General features: G+C 38.6%; 4 protein-coding genes across 4 annotated transcripts; 2 read left to right on the top strand and 2 right to left on the bottom strand.

Moving 5' to 3' along the window:
• Window positions 1-3,543: 3,543 nt before the first annotated feature.
• On the bottom strand, window positions 3,544-5,277 carry LOC122997853 (tripartite motif-containing protein 16-like). Its single transcript, XM_044374138.1, has one exon. It carries the CDS (start codon window positions 5,236-5,238, stop codon window positions 3,568-3,570), a length of 1,671 nt encoding a protein of 556 aa, XP_044230073.1. The 5' UTR covers window positions 5,239-5,277; the 3' UTR covers window positions 3,544-3,567.
• Window positions 5,278-6,652: 1,375 nt separating this feature from the next.
• LOC122997850 (D-aminoacyl-tRNA deacylase 2-like) lies at window positions 6,653-7,301 on the top strand. The gene is made up of 2 exons (XM_044374135.1): window positions 6,653-6,773; window positions 6,893-7,301. Exons 1-2 carry the CDS (start codon window positions 6,680-6,682, stop codon window positions 7,207-7,209), a joined length of 411 nt encoding a protein of 136 aa, XP_044230070.1. The 5' UTR covers window positions 6,653-6,679; the 3' UTR covers window positions 7,210-7,301.
• Window positions 7,302-8,925: 1,624 nt separating this feature from the next.
• Window positions 8,926-10,649, bottom strand: LOC122997847 (E3 ubiquitin/ISG15 ligase TRIM25-like). The gene has a single exon (XM_044374131.1). It carries the CDS (start codon window positions 10,643-10,645, stop codon window positions 8,972-8,974), a length of 1,674 nt encoding a protein of 557 aa, XP_044230066.1. The 5' UTR covers window positions 10,646-10,649; the 3' UTR covers window positions 8,926-8,971.
• Window positions 10,650-12,037: 1,388 nt separating this feature from the next.
• On the top strand, window positions 12,038-15,494 carry yipf6 (Yip1 domain family, member 6). The gene is made up of 2 exons (XM_044374134.1): window positions 12,038-12,689; window positions 14,776-15,494. The coding sequence occupies exons 1-2, from the start codon at window positions 12,351-12,353 to the stop codon at window positions 15,121-15,123; spliced, it is 687 nt and encodes a 228-aa protein (XP_044230069.1). The 5' UTR covers window positions 12,038-12,350; the 3' UTR covers window positions 15,124-15,494.
• The last annotated feature ends 3,888 nt before the right edge of the window (window positions 15,495-19,382 follow it).

Here is a 19,382-nt window from a genome sequence, read left to right as displayed (position 1 = left end):
AGGGATGGATCAAATACTATTCCCAAATTCTTGATTGTATGGGTCTGAGAAATTGTGCAGCCGTCAAGATTAATGTTTAAGTCTGTAAAAAGCGATGTGAATCTAGCTGGACCAACGAGCAGCATTTCAGTCTTGTGTGCATTCAAATGCAGGAAATTATTGCACATCCAGTGATGGACTTCTGACAAACATGTCTCTAATTTAACCAGCTGGGAGGAGTCACTGAATGTCACAGGAAGATAGATTTGTGTATCATCGGCGTAGCAGTGATACATTATGTTGTGTTTTTTAAAAATGTGACCCAAGGGCAGCAAGTAAACACAGAACAAAAGTGGTCCGAGTACTGATCCCTGTGGGACACCGTGTTTGATCTTGGAGCAGGAAGACATAGTGTTATTGTATGTGATGCTTTGTGTTCTATTACTCAAGTATGAACCAAACCAAGAAAGTGCCAGACCCTTGAGGCCTACAAGGTTCTCAAGACGTTGTAGGAGGGTGTCGTGGTCCACAGTGTCAAAGGACGCACATAAATCGAGTAACAGCAAGACAGATAAGAGATCTGAGTCCATTGCAATTAATAGATCGTTTGTTACCTTGGTCTGTGCAGATTTCGTAGAGTGTTTGGGTCTGAAATCGGACTGAAACTCATCAAGAAGGTTATTACTGGATAGATGGGCAATGAGTTGACTACCAACCACCTTTTCTAATAATTTGGACATGAATGGGAGGTTTGAAATCGGCCTAAAATTGTTAAGGGTTTGTGGGTCAAGGTTAGGACTTTTTAATAGTGGAGTAACCATATCTGATTTAAAAGCAGTGGGAACGAAACCAGAACTGAGTGACTTTTGTCAAGAAAATGTCAAGAAGAGGGCTTTCATTGAACCATGGGGTTCAGTGGGGTGATGAACGTTTTCCAGCGCACCTATTAAGGTGCTACTGAGTTTATTTGTTAAGATGTCCAGAGAGCCATGATAGTTATTCAGTTTTGTGAGACCATCAGGAAGGGATGATTCTAGAGCTGCCCTGGCTGATTTATTAATAATTCAACTCTTTTTGGGGGGGGCGCAGTGATATTGAGAAATGGGCGGCATATGAACATTAAATTGAATCAGAGAGTGATCAGATAATGATGGAGCGGAAGAGGAGACTGAAAGATCAGTGACACACAGAGGAAAAGTTAATCGATGGTGTGGCTGCTGTGGTGCGTTGGTTCAGATTGAAAACATCTGTGATACTAATTAAAACACAATACTCTGCTTAAAGTATCACTACATATCAATTATTTCTTACAACTTCTAAAGGGTGCCAATAATTTTGTCTGGGATATTTTAGAATGTCTTTGTAGAATAAGCATGAATTCATTATTTTCACAACATGTTTGTTTTGTTCCACTGCAAACCAAACATAGACATGCATTAATAATAAAATATATTTTCATTTCAGCACTTTTCAGAATGAATGGTGCATTTTTTTTAATAAAATGCAGTTCAATCCATAATTTCAGCCACGTCTGTATGAGAATCTGGTGGAAAGTATTTTATTTTTCAACTTGCTCATATCGTCTGTAAATCTGACTGTCACAAACAAACTGAAATAACAGAGAATAGTAAACGGAGCTGGTAAAATTAAAGGGAAGCTCAAGATGAAACCAAGAGAGGAACATGAAATAAATGTAAAGAGTAAAGATTTGCAGATTATAAATGATCCTTCCGACTCTTTGCACTTTGAGTTTTTACCCTCAGGGAGGCGCTATAGACAAGTAAGAGCCACCAAAAACTGTGTACAGCGAGTACTTTCCTCTAAATGCAGTTAGAGTGCTGAATGCATATCCTGCTCAGGATTTCACAAACATCGAGCCGTCTACCGTTTTATTCCATTTTTACTGTATTTATTTATATATTTATTTTTAAATCATGTTGTTTGTTGACAACACAGAACGCTATCAGCTGTTCTGTGTTGTTTTTAACGCTATGTGGTGAAGCCAAAGACGTTTCCACAATCTGACTAACTAACTAACTAACTAACTAACTAACTAACTAACTAACTAACTAATGACTTAAAGCACTTTGACACCATTTACCATGATGAATGACAGGATACATTCTTATTATCATGGTGTTTTTTAATCGGTCTAAAAAAATGTTTTTGACTAAAACTGCAGACAGACCGAGTGGAGGAGCTTTAACCTCCACTACATCCCTTGTTAGCAGGATGAAGGCGCCCTCTTGTGTCATGCATCAGTTTTCACATTTCAGTTGTTGACCTGCTGTGATGTTCACTGCAGGAAGACATGTAAAAACTCCACTGAGCCTTTGGCAGCTTCAAACAATATCAGTTTAATATATGTAATATCACACTGTGTCAGTTTGTTGACAGAAGTCACATCCTATAACACTGACGCTGCATTCAGGTCACATGGGAAAGATGGGAGAGAAGAGTTTCCAGTCTGCAAATATTATTCACATCAGCTTTCAGGTTGTAAACAGAACTTGTGAATGTGAGATTTGATGCTGCAGGCTGTGAGTTCTCTGACTTCTTGAAATCTGAGTGACGGACATAGAAATACATGTGACCAAATGTGAATAATTATACGTTCAGTTTACAGTTTAATCATTTTATGTCTGGATTTGATGGAGTCCACATGTGTTTAATTTAGTTTTGATGTTAAAATAGTTTTAGTTAGTTTAGTTAGTTTTTTAGTAAAAACTGTAACACTCTATTATGGAGTCTTCACGGCTTCAAACTGGAGTGAACATGTTATTTCCTTCTGATGTTTATTACGATTGAACTGAACTCAGCGTCTCATATGTGCAGAGTTTTGATCAAATGATTCCTGAATGACTTCTGCAGTAGAAAAGGTGGAGTAACGTTACCTGTGATGGTGCAATAAATCAATCACAGCTGTGATTTCCTCCACAGAGGAAACTAATCACCACTGTTTTAGATGCATGTCTTTGTTGCCAGTTAATATAAATGACAAAAACTCTTCAGCACAGCAGCAGTTTGTGGACTGAGAGATTAAACCTCGAACAAAATCAGTCACAAGAAATTTTAATCAAGTCTGGATTTAAACTTTACAAACTGTAAAGCTTCAGATTGTTCACACATCCAATCAGTAAAGTCTGTTAAATGACTCTTGTTCAATGATTTCATGTACAGATTCACTTCATCCACACAATCAGTTAGTTTAACCCAGAATGTCAGCTATGTACAAGAACATAATAAATGATTATTATCATGATAATTACAGTTTTATTGAACATTTCTTTGTGAATTTACAAAGTGATGAGAACAAAATATCTACCTAGTGAAGGTAAAAGACGTCATCATGAGCAGCGATAGCCTCCATGGATAAAAACACACAGCAAAAAGTGACATTTAAAGAAACTGAAAACATCAACAGAACAACAAATGAAAAGAAAAAAGTGTTGATAATCCCAGTTTGATTGACAGCTGATCTCTGTGCAGTTCAGAAACACCACAGCAACGAGCTCTCAGAAACAATGGAGACAAAAACATGAAGAATTACAAGAGAATCTGACACATGAAGTCTACAATGACTTCTGTCTATTTGAGTTTACACAACTCAGCTGTGACTCCATAATTATAAGGCCGAAGTCCAGCATAGAGAGGCTGAGTGAATGTGGTCTGGACTCTGTGGAGGAGAGTCATGGTTTCAGAGACACTGTAGAAGGACAGAATACCTGCTCTGTGATCCAGGTACACTCCTACTCTGGAGGACCGAGGACCTGAGACACGAGTTGAGATACCGTTGAACCAAAATGTATAACTCTTAGTGTCACAGTCTAACATCCAAGATTTGTCATTGAGTCCAAATGCACTTTGATACGAGACTCTAGTTCTGCTGATATTCTTGTATGCGACTGCTATATGAACTCTCCCTCTCCACTCCACCTCCCAGTAACAACGTCCAGTCAGACTCTCTCTACTCAGGACCTGAGGATAATCAGTGAATCTGTCTGGGTGACGAGAATAAGACTGTTGTTGTCTCATTTGTTCTGCTTTTCTGTTCCCCTCAGATAATAAAAGATATGTGTTTGCTGTGTTTGGATCCAGTGTGATATTATATGAATATTTTAAGAATCCAGCTCTGGTCTTGGGTTCTGCTTCTGACAGTAAAACGTCCATTTCAGTCCCTGTCAGTGAGATGTTTGTCCATTTCTCCCTCAGGATGTCCTGTAGTTTATCTCTGAGCTCTGACACAGCTGCTGTCACATCCTCAAAGTAGCTCAGAGGACGGATATTGATGCTGGATGAGTCTGTAGATGCACTGAGTTGTGACAGTGAGAGGTAGTTGTGTAGAAACTGGATGTGATCCTCTGTGTGTGAAAGCTGCTTCAGTTCAGTGTCTTTCCTCTTCAGCTCAGTGATCTCCTGCTCCAGCTTCTCCTGAAGCTCTTTGACTCGACTCACTTCAGTTTCCTGCTGGGATCTGATCTGCTGCTTCACATCAGAGCTTCTTTTCTGGATGAGACGGATCAGCTCAGTGAAGATCTTCTCACTGTCCTTCACTGCTTTATCAGCAGAGCGACTGACGGCCTCCACCTCCTGTTGAAGCAGCTTCACATCTTTCTCTCTGTCCTGGATTCTCTGCTGGATGTTTTGTCGACTCACCTCGATCTTTCTCTGCCTCTCAGTCCTTTCTGCTGCAGCTGAGACTGTGTTGTGGCCTTTATGTTCCTCCACAGAGCAGAGATAACAGATACTCTGCTGATCAGTACGGCAGAATATCTTCATCACCTCATCATGACGAGAGCAGATGTTCTCCTGGAGCTTATCCGAGGGGTCGACCAGCTTGTGTTTTTTAAATTTACTTGATTCAAAGTGAGGCTGAAGGTGTTTCTCGCAGTAAGAAACAAGACACTGCAGACAGGACTTGAGGGCTTTCAGCTTCCTCCCAGTGCAGACATCACAGGCCACATCTTCAGGTCCAGCATAGCAGTGATAAGCAGGAGCAGCTTGGAGTCCAGTCTTCTTCAGCTGCTCCACTAAAGTTGCTAACATGGTGTTTTTCATCAGGACAGGCCTTGGTGTGAAGGTCAGTCTGCACTGAGGGCAGCTGTATATCTTCCTCTGATCCTCTCCATCCCAGAAGCCTTTAATACAGTTCATGCAGTAGCTGTGTCCACAGGGAATAGTCACCGGATCCTTCGGTAGATCCAGACAGATCGAACAGCTGATTGTTTCTCGGTCCAGTTGAACTCCTCTCTGCGCCATTTCAGCTTTCAGTTGCAACAACTGTCTGAATTTCACTTTCTTAGAAAGTGAAACAAGTTTGAGGTCTGATCTGAACAACATGTGTTTCTGCAGTGAATGCAGCCTGACATGTTGGTTAAATCCATCCTCAATCTGTAGATCTGAAGGGGAGGGAACAAGGAAATATGACCACAGAGTGGAGCTTGTTGTGTTAGAAAGAACAGGGAGGAGTTATCAGGACGAGGAGCAGCACTGTGAATGAAAACCGTGTTTCCTCATTTACAGTGAAGTCTCAGTTAAAAACTGCTCACCATCTGAAAACATTTTTACATTTAGTTGTAAAATACTTGTTGACATGTCAGGGTTTGGTGATGCCTCATTTGTTGATTAGTATGAATTGATGAATCTAGAAAGTGGATGTACTTTTGTCTTTTACATTTGATTAATCAACAGACATCACACTCCAGCGTTTTATTTTCATCCTATCAGTACAGTATTAAATCTTTATTGATCATTGTGAAGAAAATGATTCACATTAAAGCATCAACGTGAAATAAAAGCTGCTTCAAACACACCGTGTTCAACTTGAAGTTCAGTAGCTGTTAACACAAACTAAAATTACTGCAAAATAAACCAGAATGCAGTGAAAACTAAAGTCAAACCTCCAGTCAGTGAGGATCATAATCCAAACCACCAATAAAGACTTTATTAATAATCACTAATAAAGGCTTCAATTTCAGTTTTTTTTGTTATTTAATAGATGCAACCCTCAAGTGTGTGCAAAGGTTGGGCTGTCAGAGATGATTCCTCTAAACACAGACAGGATTGTTTACCATAAACCAAAACCAAAAGGAAAGTGAAAGGAATCAAATGAGGAAAAGCAACATATTATAAAATTATACAGGATTTAATATTTTCTAAAGGTGAAAATTAAAGTAAAATACCAAAAACAATTAATACATTAAATATTAACTGGATGCAACAATATAAAATCAAAATAAGTTTTGTGCTGTAAAAGATTAAAACAAAGCAACAAAACAAGCAAACTTTACTGACATAACACCTTTAAAATGAGATGTTACACAGTGTTTATCAGGAGGAAGAAAAGAGAAAGAGGGCGATAAAAGACAGAGAAGACAATTTATAAAAAGACAAAGAAAATGAAGAGTATGAAACACTAAATATGAAAGTATAAAATGAAGAAAAAGCCAAAGAAAACAATTAAATATTTAAGAATAAGGCCTGCAATAATCTATACTTTTCCTACTATCATGAAAGACTCAAACCAGCAATGAATTGATCTACTAACAAGTATTGTGTGTGTATCTAAAGCCTGATATATCTGATTCCTCCGTTGTTGTCCAAAAACTATTAGAAACACATCAATGAGCCACATGTCTGAAAGTGTGTAGATGTGATAGACCTGGACCAAGAATTGAAAGAGATCCTGTTGCTTTTACTGATGTTGTTGTGTTTCTGCTCTCAGATCGACAGAGGAATGGTGATCTACGTCTGCTTCTTTAAAGGAGCGACAGACGACATACTGCCCAAGATGGGTCAGTGACCTTTTTAACCTTTTGATACAGATGTTTTCCTTCTTGGCACTCATTGTAAACCCACTCAGTATGGGATGTAAATGTAAAGCATCCTTCCTCTGTGTGTCTCTGCCGTTCAGTGTCCACACTGTTGAACCTGCGGCTGTGTGAGTCCGATTCGGGGAAGATGGTTTTGTTGTTGGAGCTTCCCGGCAGCCTGCTGATCGTCCCTCAGGCGACGCTGGGCGAGAAGGCCAAAGGCGAGGCCATGCAGTACCACAACAACATCTGCAAAGAGGACGGACTGCGGCTCTACAGCACCTTCGTCTCTCTGTGCGAGAAGGAGATGACGGCAGCCGCCGCTTCAGCCGGGACGGTGAAACACGGGACGTATGGAAACAGACAAGTGCTGAAGCTCGACACCAACGGACCTTACACACATCTGATGGAGTTCTGAGACATGAAGCTTTGAATTTGTGTCACACATCAGCCTTGTTCCTGGAAGACAGTTTGACATGTCACATTAGGAAAAGCACAGGTGTAAATAATTAAAAAACAATATAAAAATGATATAAAATGTCATTACTGGAATACTTGAATAGAACAAAGCCATCGTTAATGTTATTAGTAACACCTGCATTTTTCCTACTATGATAAAATGTCATTAGAATAAGTGAAAACAACTGTGTGTGTGACAGAATCTTTAATAATGTCTAAACATCTACCATCAGTCTCTGGAGATTATATATCTGTTGGATCCATTTGTAATTAAAAACTATATTTTGTAAGTTTGAAATATATCACTGTTTCTTTATGATATAAATCTGCTTGTTGAGATTCAAGATTTGAGTTTTGGGTTACCAAGACAGCGCTTTAATATCAAGTCAAGTCAATTTTATTTATATAACACCAAATAACAACAGAAGTTATCTCAGGTCAGTTCACATAGAGCAGGTCTAGACTGTGCTCTTTAATTTACAGAGACCCAACAGCAGGTGGCAGGCAGCAACCATGATCCATAGAAATAATGTAGAACTATGTGTTTTATTTATGTATTTATTTGGTTCCAAGACCCTTTAGACTCCATAACAGCTTGTGTTTAAGAATTTACCTGTTGGTTAATGTGGAAAACCAGTTATACACTTTTAGCAAATCTAGCTTGTGTTATAACTCTCAGGCTTTTAAGTTCAAGGAAATATAAATCTTCATGCGATTATTTTAAACTCATATATTTTTAATGCAGGAGGTGCACAAAACAGTAACAGTTAACCATTTCATGCCTCCTCCAAGCCAGCAGGAGGCGCACAGCTGTGTTTTAGGAGCCGGAAGTGAACAGCATTCAGTCTCAGTTAGTTTGAGTTGAGGAAAGTATTTTACTTTTCAACTTGCTCATATCGTCTGTAAATCTGACCGTCACAAACAAACTGAAATAACAGTGAATAGTAAATGGCAAAACTAGTCTGATCAATAGTTTTTATTCTTCTGTTTGTGAGTGAAAGCGAAGGTTTTTACTTTTATCTTTCACTAAAGTCCAAAATGTTCCTTTTAGCAGTTTGATAAATTGGGGTCCAGGACTGTCTCTCTGTGAGGTGACAGAACTAAACACTGAACCAACATGACAGCCTCATTCTCAACTTTCACCTTCATAAAATTCAACAAAAAAATAAATTAAAATTACCTCAAGTTCATGACAACACACTTCATACACTTTTGAAAAAAACATCTTTATTGATTATGTAAAGCTTCAGATTGTTCACACATCCAATCAGTAAAGTCTGTTAAATGACTCTTGTTCAATGATTTCATGTACAGATTCACTTCATCAACACAATCAGTTAGTTTAATCCAGAATGTCAGCTATGTACAAGAACATAAATGATTATTATCATGATAATTACAGTTTGATTGCACATTTCTTTATGAATTTACAAACTGATGAGAACAAAATATCTACCTAGTGAAGGTAAAAGACGTCATCATGAGCAGTTATAGCCTCCATGGATAAAAACACACAGCAAAAAGTGACATTTAAAGAAACTCAAAACATCAACAGAACAACAAATGAAAAGAAAAAAAAGTGTTGATAATCCCAGTTTGATTGACAGCTGATCTCTGTGCAGCTCAGAAACACCACAGCAACGAGCTCTCAGAAACAATGGAGACAAAAACATGAAGAATTACAACAGAATCTGACACATGAAGTCTGAAATGACTTCTGTCTATTTGAGTTTACACAACTCAATTGTGTCGCCATAATTATAAGGCCGAAGTCCAGCATAGAGAGGCTGAGTGAATGTGGTCTGGACTCTGTGGAGGAGAGTCATGGTTTCAGAGACTCTGTAGAAGGACAGAATACCTGCACTGTGATCCAGGTACACTCCTACTCTGGAGGAACCAGGACCTGAGACGCGAGTTGAGATACTGTTGAACCAAAATTCATAACTGTTAGTGTCACAACGTAACATCCAAGATTTGTCATTGAGCCCAAATATACATTTATTCAAGTCTCCTGCTCTGCTGATATTCTTGTATGCGACTGCTACACCAACTACTCTCCCTCTCCACTCCACCTCCCAGTAACAACGTCCAGTCAGACTCTCTCTACTCAGGACCTCACCACATACAGTGAATCTGTCTGGGTGACGAGAATAAGACTGTTGTTGTCTCGTTAGCTCTGCTTTCCTGTTCCCATCAGATAATAACAGCAGTGTGTTTGCTGTGTTTGGATCCAGTGTGATTTCACGTGAATATTTTAAGAATCCAGCTCTGGTCTTGGGTTCTGGTTGTGGCAGTAAAACGTCCACTTCAGTCACTGTCAGTGTGATGTTTGTCCATTTCTCCCTCAGGATGTCCTGTAGTTGATGTCTGAGCTCTGACACAGCTGCTGTCACATCCTCAAAGTATCTCAGAGGACGGATATTGATGCTGGATGAGTCTGTAGATGCACTGAGTTGTGACAGTGAGGGGTAGTTGTGTAGAAACTGGATGTGATCCTCTGTGTGTGAGAGCTGCTTCAGTTCAGCATCTTTCCTCTTCAGCTCAGTGATCTCCTGCTCCAGCTTCTCCTGAAGCTCTTTGACTCGACTCACTTCAGTTTCCTGCTGGGATCTGATCTGCTGCTTCACATCAGAGCTTCTTTTCTGGATGAGACAGATCAGCTCAGTGAAGATCTTCCCACTGTCCTTCACTGCTTTATTAGCAGAGCGATTGACAGCATTCATGTCCTGTTGAAGCAGCTTCACATCTTTCTCTCTGTCCTGGATTCTCTGCTGGATTTGTTGTCGACTCACCTCGATCTTTCTCTGCCTCTCAGTCCTTTCTGCTGCAGCTGAGACTGTGTCGTGGCCTTTATGTTCATCCACAGAGCAGAGATAACAGATACTCTGCTGATCAGTACGGCAGAACATCTTCATCACCTCATCATGACGAGAGCAGATGTTCTCCTGGAGATTCTCCGAGGGGTCGACCAGCTTGTGTTTTTTAAATTTACTTGACTCAAAGTGAGGCTGAAGGTGATTCTCACAGTAAGAGACGAGACAAACCAGACAGGACTTGAGGGCTTTGAGCTTCCTCCCAGTGCAGACATCACAGGCCACATCTTCAGGTCCAGCATAGCAGTGATCAGCAGGAGCAGCTTGGAGTCCAGTCTTCTTCAGCTGCTCCACTAAAGCTGCAAACATGGTGGTTTTCATCAGGACAGGCCTCGGTGTGAAGGTCTGTCTGCACTGAGGGCAGCTGTAGATCTTCCTCTCATCCTCTCCATCCCAGAAGATTTTAATACAGCTCATGCAGTAGCTGTGTCCACAGGGAATAGTCACCGGATCCTTCAGTAGATCCAGACAGATCGAACAGCTGATTGTTTCTCGGTCCAGCTGATCTCCTTTCTGTGCCATCTCAGCTCTCAGTGGCAACAACTGTCTGAGTTTCACTTTCTTAGAAAGTGAAACAAGTTTGAGCTCTGATCTGAACAACATGTGTTTCTGCAGTGAATGCAGCCCGACATCTTGGTTAGACCCATCTATAAACTGTAGATCTGAAGGGGAGGGAACAAGGAAATATGAGCACAGAGTGGAGCTTGTTGTGTTTGACAGAACAGGGAGGAGTTATCAGGATGAGGAGCAGCACTGTGAATTAAAACTGTGTTTCCTCATTTACAGTGAAGTCTCAGTCAAAATTCACAAATAAATTATGGAGAGAAGGAAAATACAAAAAATGCTCATAGCATCTATTCAGGGCTACAACTAAAAATTATTTTCATTACTGATTAATCAATTATTTTCTCAATCAATCGATTAGTTGTCAGAAAATGTCAATCACTGCTTCCTAAAGCCCAAGATGACCTCCTCAAATATCTTGTTTTGTCCACAACTCAAATTCATTTAGTTTATTGTCATAGAGGACCAAAGAAATCAGAAAATATTCATGTAAAAGAAGCTGGAATCAAAGAATCTGGACATTTTTTACTTAAAAAATAACTCAAACTTTAATAGTTGGAAACTAATTGATTAATAATTACAGCTCCAAATTTATTATCTTGTTATTTATTAGTAGCAATAGAAATAAATAAATAATGAAAGAGAATAAATAAAAAAATACATTGTGCAGGGTTTGATAAAGAAAGTGAAGTTAACTAGCAACCGAGAAGTTTGAGACAAATATAGTAAAAAAAAAAGTGTGTGGTAGACGCGCACATACAAAAAACTTTAAAACAGGTGAAACAATATATAAAATAAAAGTCTTCACACTGTAGCTTCTTTCTTTTCTTCTTTACACATATATATTAACACCTTTATATAAGATGGTGATAGAATGGGTTTGACATATTATGTGACTGTCATGTGACCAGAGCCTAAGATCTATTTTTAAATACAATCAATAAATACAATCAAGATGCTAACTATATATTTTGTTTTAGTTTGAAGAAGAGCTTTTTGCCCGAAACGTCACTTGTGAATTTCCCATTAAACTGCACCTAAGAAAAAAGGAGCTACAGTGTGCGGACTTTCGTTTTTCTTTTAAACAAATATTAAGGGAGGAGACAAAATGAAAATAAAAAAGAATAAAGTGAAAATAAATTGCACTTAAAAAATGTTATCGAGGGAATGAAATCGGTTGTTGGGTGTTAAGAGTCTCCTGATAGTAATGTCTGATAGTTAAGAAATTACATTTTTTTATTCAGTAATGGCGATAAAAATAAATAAATCAATAACAAAATACAATAAATAACATAAAACATAAAATATACTGTGCATTGATTACATAAAGAAAGTTCAGGGTTCACCAATAAAAAAATATCATTAAAAACACTTTTTTACGTTGTTGTTTTAGTTGTTCCGAGTTCAGCAGCTGTACTTGAACGCAGCACACGGATGTGCGTGACTTACGTCCTGCGGAAGTAAACAATCCTCAGCTGACGTGGAGCAGACGGACCTCAGCAGCAGTCAGACTGGATCAACCGGAGCTGAGTCCGCAGCTTTAGGGAATATTTGACGCTTTTGTCGCTGCGTTGTGGTGAAATACAGTAAACAGGTCGTGTTCGTGTCGGTTAAACTCCCGGAACAACTAACGGATCGTTAAAACTTGTCTTTCCAGAGCACGATGGCAGCAGCGGAGGAGGCCAGCAGGCCGTTCGCCGGGCTGTCGGACGTCTCCATCTCGGAGGACATCCCGGTGGAGGGGGACATCGCCGTGCCCATCGGCTCATCTCGGCGGGACGATGAGTTCTCCACGCTGGACGAGCCGGTGAAGGAGACCATCCTGCGGGACCTGCGGGCGGTGGGGAACAAGTTCGTCCACGTACTGTACCCGCAGCGCAGCTCGGCGCTGCTGCGGGACTGGGACCTGTGGGGCCCGCTGCTGCTGTGCGTGACGCTGGCGCTACTGCTGCAGGGCGGCGCGGCAGACAGCGACGAGCAGGGTGGCCCGCAGTTCGCCGAGGTACCGCAAACATTTATTTATCCCATTATTATCATTTCCAATTAGTTTAAACGACGCTAAAGTTAGCATCTGATGTAGCAACGTGGTCCCTCCAGACGTGTTTTAAGATGTTTACAAAATACTTTGAATAAGAATTTATGTAATAGTGATAATCATCTTGTAAAAATCCTTAAGATTACATCTCCTCAATTCCTCCATCTATAAATTGCAAATATATTTCATCTAAAAAGTTTTCCTGCTGGACACAATATATAATAAACTTTATTTATGTATCACTTTTCTTAACAGAATTACAAAGTGATAAACAGAAAAGAAAAAAATAATTTAAAAACAGCAATTAAAACAAAAGAGAAACAAACATATAACAAAAGGGAATAAAATGAAGTTACACAAAAATATAAACTGTCAAAAGTAGGATAATGAAATAGCAACACATCAAACATTCATAAAAGCTTCCTGATAAAATAATGTTTTAAGAAATTTAAAAGACATTAAAGATGTTGTTTGATCTCAACAGACAGTTTGTTCCACAGTCTGGGGCTCTAAGATGAAGAGACCCCCCAACTGTGAAGTCCATTCTCAGTGTTTGTTCACTGCAGGCTTCAAGTTTCCACATCACACTTGTGGAAGTTGAAAATTGGACCAGAACTGGCTTCAAAACTAGTTGTGATGTCACAAATCGTGCTCGTAGGTCCCTTAAAATCACTTTCAGTGAGCTCAGAGAAACTTTCCTCCATCAGCAGATGAAAGTAAAAACAAACTCATGCAACATCCAACAACATCCAACGGTAGGAACACGAAGAAAAACATGTTTCTGAGTGGAGGACTTTATGTTAAACTAAGTTATAGTGCTATTTAAAGGACGGGTTCACCATGTTTCAAGTCTGTCTCAAAACAACAGTCAGATTTTTATTTTATTTTATTTTATTTGCGCACACATAAGACTGCATAAAATCTTGATATTAAAAATAAAAGATGTGACAGGAGAGGTCAAGTAAAACAGACCTGCCCTCGACTTTAGGAGAAAAATAAACATAATTTTGAAAAATACAACGAAAAAATAATAAGAAGCACATAAAATGAACAGGAAACAATCCAATAAAAACATATATATGTGTATATATATATATATATATATATATATATATATATATATATATATATATCCATTAGATAGCTGAACAATGAAGCTGTGTGAGTTTTAATCTATTTACTGCACAGTTGTGTATTATTGTGGACCAGAATGTGTACGTTCAAGTGCAATACTGACTGATGATAGTGAGTGAAATACTATTTAACTTGTTTTATTTCATTGGATGTCTAATTTACACTCTTTTTCTTTCATCTGGTTTTCAAGTTTTTATTGTTTCAATTCTTTGAAAGATGCTCAGCCACTTTACGGACCAGAGGTCATTGTGTTCTATCATTTAAGGAATAGTGTTTACTCTGAGTACTAGAGGTACAACAGTGTATTATGTGTACTGTGTATTTTTCTACATACAGTTGTATTCAAGTTTCTCTCTTGGACAATAAAGTGTATTTTATCTACCTTTATCTAAAGTCATTGTTTGATAAAAGTTGGTCGACATCTGTGTTTTTGTGCGTGTTTGAAACACGGCGCAGAGGCTGAATTTTCACATTTGAGAAGCTTCGACGAGAGAATAACTTATTCTAATTATCAAAAAAATTGCTTATTAATTTTCTGTTGATTGATTAATCTGCACCCAATTATATTTTTTACTTGATTTCACCCGATCAGCCTCTCAAATGTGATCATTTCCTGTTTTTCTTCGTCATGTATGACAGGAAATTGAATATCTTGAGGTTCTGGACTGTTAGTCAGTCAAAACAAGCAAAACAAAGACATTACAGCTGCAACGATTAGTCGATCGACAGAAAATTACTGCCATGATCATCAATTTCTAATCAGTTAATCATGAAAATAATCGACAGATTAATCGATAATGAAAATGATCGTTAGTTGCAGCTCTCCTCTAGATATTTTGAAGGTTGTCAGTAGTTATTGGACTTCATTGATCTCTGCTGACTCTGCACTCACTTGTTGAACTGAATTCTCTCGTCTCAGGTCTTCGTCATCATCTGGTTCGGCTCCATCATCATCACCCTCAACTCTAAACTGCTGGGCGGCACCATCTCGTTCTTCCAGAGCCTGTGCGTGTTGGGATACTGCATCATGCCTCTGACGGTGGCCATGGCCGTGTGCCGGATCGTCCTGATCGGCGGCTCGGGCACGGTCAGCTTCGCCGTGCGGCTGGCGGTGGTCATCGCGTCCTTCAGCTGGTCCACCTTCGCCTCCACGGCCTTCCTCGCCGACAGCCAGCCGCCCAACCGCAAGGCGCTGGTGGTGTACCCGGTGTTCCTCTTCTACTTTGTGATCGGCTGGATGGTCCTGACGTTCTCGCCGTCGCAGTAGAAGGAAAAAAAAAACCCCAGAAAAACTGGATTTGAGTTTGAACTGACAGAAAAGAGTGACAGAACTCAAACCGACACCAGAATCTGCCTTTTGAACGAAGACGAATGACTACTGAACTGACTGTGAGTGTTTGTGGGCCTCTGATAAAGCATTTAGACTCATGGGACTCTTTCGGGGGGGGGGGGGGGGGGGGTGGCGGCTGCTCGTACATGGACTGACGCCGCGCCGCAGACGGGGAGTGAAAAAGCTGATGAATATGTTCATATTTTTCCAGTTTGTCTCCTAAATATGTTTACGAGTTGTGCAAAATAAAAGTCTAAAGGCTTGTAAATAGAAAAAAAAACGCTCAATGAATGTTTGAGGAGCAAATACCAGGGCTACTATTATTCTTTTCTTATTCACTCGGATGTGTTTGAAACCTCATACTGTCTGAAAAGCAAAAAAAAACAAAAAAACAAACTAAATGAATGACAGCTTAACCCTGAATGTCCACTGGATGCAGCAGCTTGCATTTCAGAAGTAAACTTACTGAATATACGTTTGCAGCTCAAAAACGACAGAATAGGTCAATGACTCCCAAAAACGACATATATGAGTGTTTGCAGCGCCCTCTAGAGGACGGATGGGGACCAGAAGAACGACTCATAGGACCATTTTTTAAAAATATAATGATGTTTTATGATGTGACGACGCTGTGGTTAAGGTCTGGTTAGGTTTAGATACACTTGGTTAGGGAAAGATTATAGTCGTGGCGACTCACGGTGTCTTTCGCCATCTCTGCGAACTATCCAGCCATCCACCGTACCCACGTCCTCCTCATGAGGAAGTCACCTCATGTCGACGTCACCTGAGCAGCGTCACTTCCTCCGGTCGTAATTACAACGTGAACGTAACGTAGGCGTTTTTTGCCGGAGAGAATTTTCGACTTATTCTGTCGTTTCTGGTGAGGACGAGCTGTTTGTGTTTCATGTGGTAACAGATACTCTGTGGCTGTATTTTACTTATTTTAACGACCGAACGCAGCATGATGCTCATCTCTTATTTCTGTTTTTCCTGAATAGTTTATATTAGTGGAAGTAAAGCAGCAGCATCACTTCCTGCTGCGTCGCAAACTTCAGAGAAGAGTCAAATAAATATGAAGAGCCGAGAAATGAAACGCATCAGTAGATATTAGAACCACGTCATTTGTCAATAAATACAGACATTTATACACATTCATAAGTGAATTTCATGCTTCGGCAAAAAGACACCAGACGCACAAATAATTATAATTATCTTTATTTATAGAGCAAATTTCATATGAAAAGATGCAACTGAAGGTGAAAACATAGTGAAAGTTTCAGTTGAAGTTGTCAGTGAGGCCGGTCCTGCATCAGTGGACATTTGTAAGGCTGCAACTAATGATTCTTTTCATTATTGATTAATCAGCTGATTCTTGGTTAATCAATGAATCATTTGATCTTTATAACATCTGAAAACACTTAAAATTACTTTTTCTTATGTCCGACTAAAAGTCTAAAACCCCCAAAACAGGAAATTGACGATACCGTTAAGATGTTAAGATACTGTTAGAAGCTCAAACAAGCAAATGTTTGGAATTTTTTATTTTAAATTTACTTTTTTTTACTTTAATACTTTAAATAACCGATCAATTATCAAAATAGTTGCTGTTGAATAATCAACTAACTATCGCAGCTCTAGATATTCTTGGTACGTCGTCAGTCCTGCAAAGCCACACGTCCAGTGATCATGTGATCATCTGGGTTTATATTCACACACTACAGTCTGTGTTTTAGACGTTGTTGAGCATCATCACCAGCGCGTTGAGTCTGTGATGAAGACCATCAGTAATGGAGTCATTTAGTATTTTCTCTTATTGTTTTTCTCTTGAGTTTAACTTTTCTTCTTCCGGAAATAAGCGAAGAAAAAGTCAGAACAACGTGTCAGCTGCTTATTCTGACAGATAAGAATATCAACTCAACCATTTAAACAGATTCACAGTAAATACAAACTACTGACTTCTTGTTTCTAGACGTCTCAGATTTTCATTCAGTGATTCGAGCAGAGTAATGAAGTGAAAACACAATAGTTACGTCTGATTATCAGGTGCGGAACGTTCTTTATGTGCATGTTTTGGGGGGTCAGCTGACAGTCAGCTGTGGGTTTTTTTGCATCGTGTTAAAGTGAGAGAAAGAACTTGATGTGACGAGAGAAGAAACTTTCAAGATTCAAGAGCTTTATTGTCACATCAGCAGCAACACTGAAGGCAGCGAAATTTGGCTTCTTCAAGCTCTAATTCCAATTAGAGTATAAAAAAAAAGGAGCGAGAGGCGAAGACAATAAGAGAGAGGAGAAATAAAAATATATACATTATATTGTATTATATCATATTTGCAAATAACTAGCAGTGATGAGGTCAGAGCATCCTGTTAGGAGAGAAAAATAAGGAGAGATTTGTGATGATGAATTGCATCATTAAACACTCAGACTGGTGATTTCTCCACTAATCATTAGACTACTTTGTGTTTCTTGTTCCTGTAGAAAACTGCAGACGACATCAAGTCATATCCGGGGGAATTCTGAAATCAGAAACAGTTTCTCAAACAGCTGCAAACAGATTTTAGTTTTCAATCCCTCAGAATCAACGAGCGAGAGATTATTGAGCTGCAGTTTTGCAGCAATTTGTTAATAATCTGACCAGCAGACAATTATGGGTTTGAGTTTAGAGTTTAAGGGTGATTTTCTTTAGTTGGATGTAGGGACTTAATTATTATTTTTTTAATGGATTAATCATTTGCCTCATTTAACAACAGAAAACAGTTAAAAAACGTCCATCGTCATTGCTTGAAAACATGAGGGAATTACTGGGAACATGGGGTTATGTTCCACTGGTTCAGCAGCTGAGTCACATTAATGACTAAAAAAAACGAACAACCTTAAAAAATTACTTTAAAAAACGTAATGTTTCAGATCACAAGGTGATGTCATCAAATGTCTTGTTTTGTCCGAACGACAATCCAATAACAGTAAATATTAAATTCACTATAATGTTCAATAAAGCTGCAATAAGTTGATTAATTAATTAGTCAACGGACGGAAAATTAATTGGCAACTATTCTGACAATCACATAATCATTATAGTCATTTTTTCTGCAAACTATGTTAAAAATGTGCAGATTTAATGCTTTTCTTTCTCATACTTCATGATAAACTGAATATCTTTTGGTTTTGGACTGTTTGGACTAAATAAGACGCTGGGAAAGTATAACAGCATTTTCACTATTTCTGACATTTTATTGACAAAACGATTAATCAATAAAATAGTCAACAGTTTTAATCGATAATGCAAATAATCATTAGTTGCAGCCCTAATGTTGAGACAAATTACAGCAGCAAGTTTTCTCATTTGAGACGCTTGAACAGGAGAATGTTTGGATTTTTTTGCATGAAAAATGATTCGATTATCAAAATAGTGGCCGGTTAAATTTCGACTTATCGATTAATCACTGGAGCTCTAGTTGGAACATCATATTTTACTGTCATGATCCCAAAACCAACAACTGAATGATCACATTTCAGTGTGTTTTCATGATAGAAAGCAACAACTCTGCGCTCTCTGCAGGGTTAAAAAGGCATTCTGGGAATTGTAGGAACTGGTAGAAGGCGACAAAAGAAAATTACAAAAAATTACTTCTTTTTTTTTTTTTTACAAATATTTCACTTTGAATGAACTGAACTCAACAGACTGATGATACTGCAGCAGTTTTGTCCATAAAACGTCAAATTTTCATCCTGATCCGGATGACGTTTGTTCTGTATTATTCTTCAACAACTCGTCTCTGTTCATGAATTATCTGTCCTTCGTGTTCTATTAAGTCATTTTTGTTGATTTCCTTTAATTTATATTGTATTCATTTACATCAACAAATGAAAAGAATTAAAATATATTTGATCAGCGGTGATTACATGTTCTGTCATTTCAAGTCCACCTTTAGACTCTGCTGTTTATTTATTACCTGAATCATTTAAGGTAAAAATAAATGAAATAATTTTATTTATTCTAGATGATTCCAAAAATGCAATTATAGCCAAACATTTAGTACTTGTTGTTTTTCTGAAGCCTCATTTTATGTTTTTTTTTTTTTTTTTAAATATGTAAAGTTTGAAGGAAAAGAGTGGAGATAGTATTTTATAGTTTTTTTTCTTTATTGAATGTACAGTTTGCAATTAACGCAATCAAACTAAGAGAAACTAAAATT

Source organism: Thunnus albacares, chromosome 15 (assembly GCF_914725855.1).
Source record: "Thunnus albacares chromosome 15, fThuAlb1.1, whole genome shotgun sequence".
NCBI classification, from domain to species: domain Eukaryota; kingdom Metazoa; phylum Chordata; class Actinopteri; order Scombriformes; family Scombridae; genus Thunnus; species Thunnus albacares.
The sequence above is the reverse complement of the archived record's forward strand: the minus strand, read 5'-3'. Positions and strand labels throughout refer to the sequence as shown.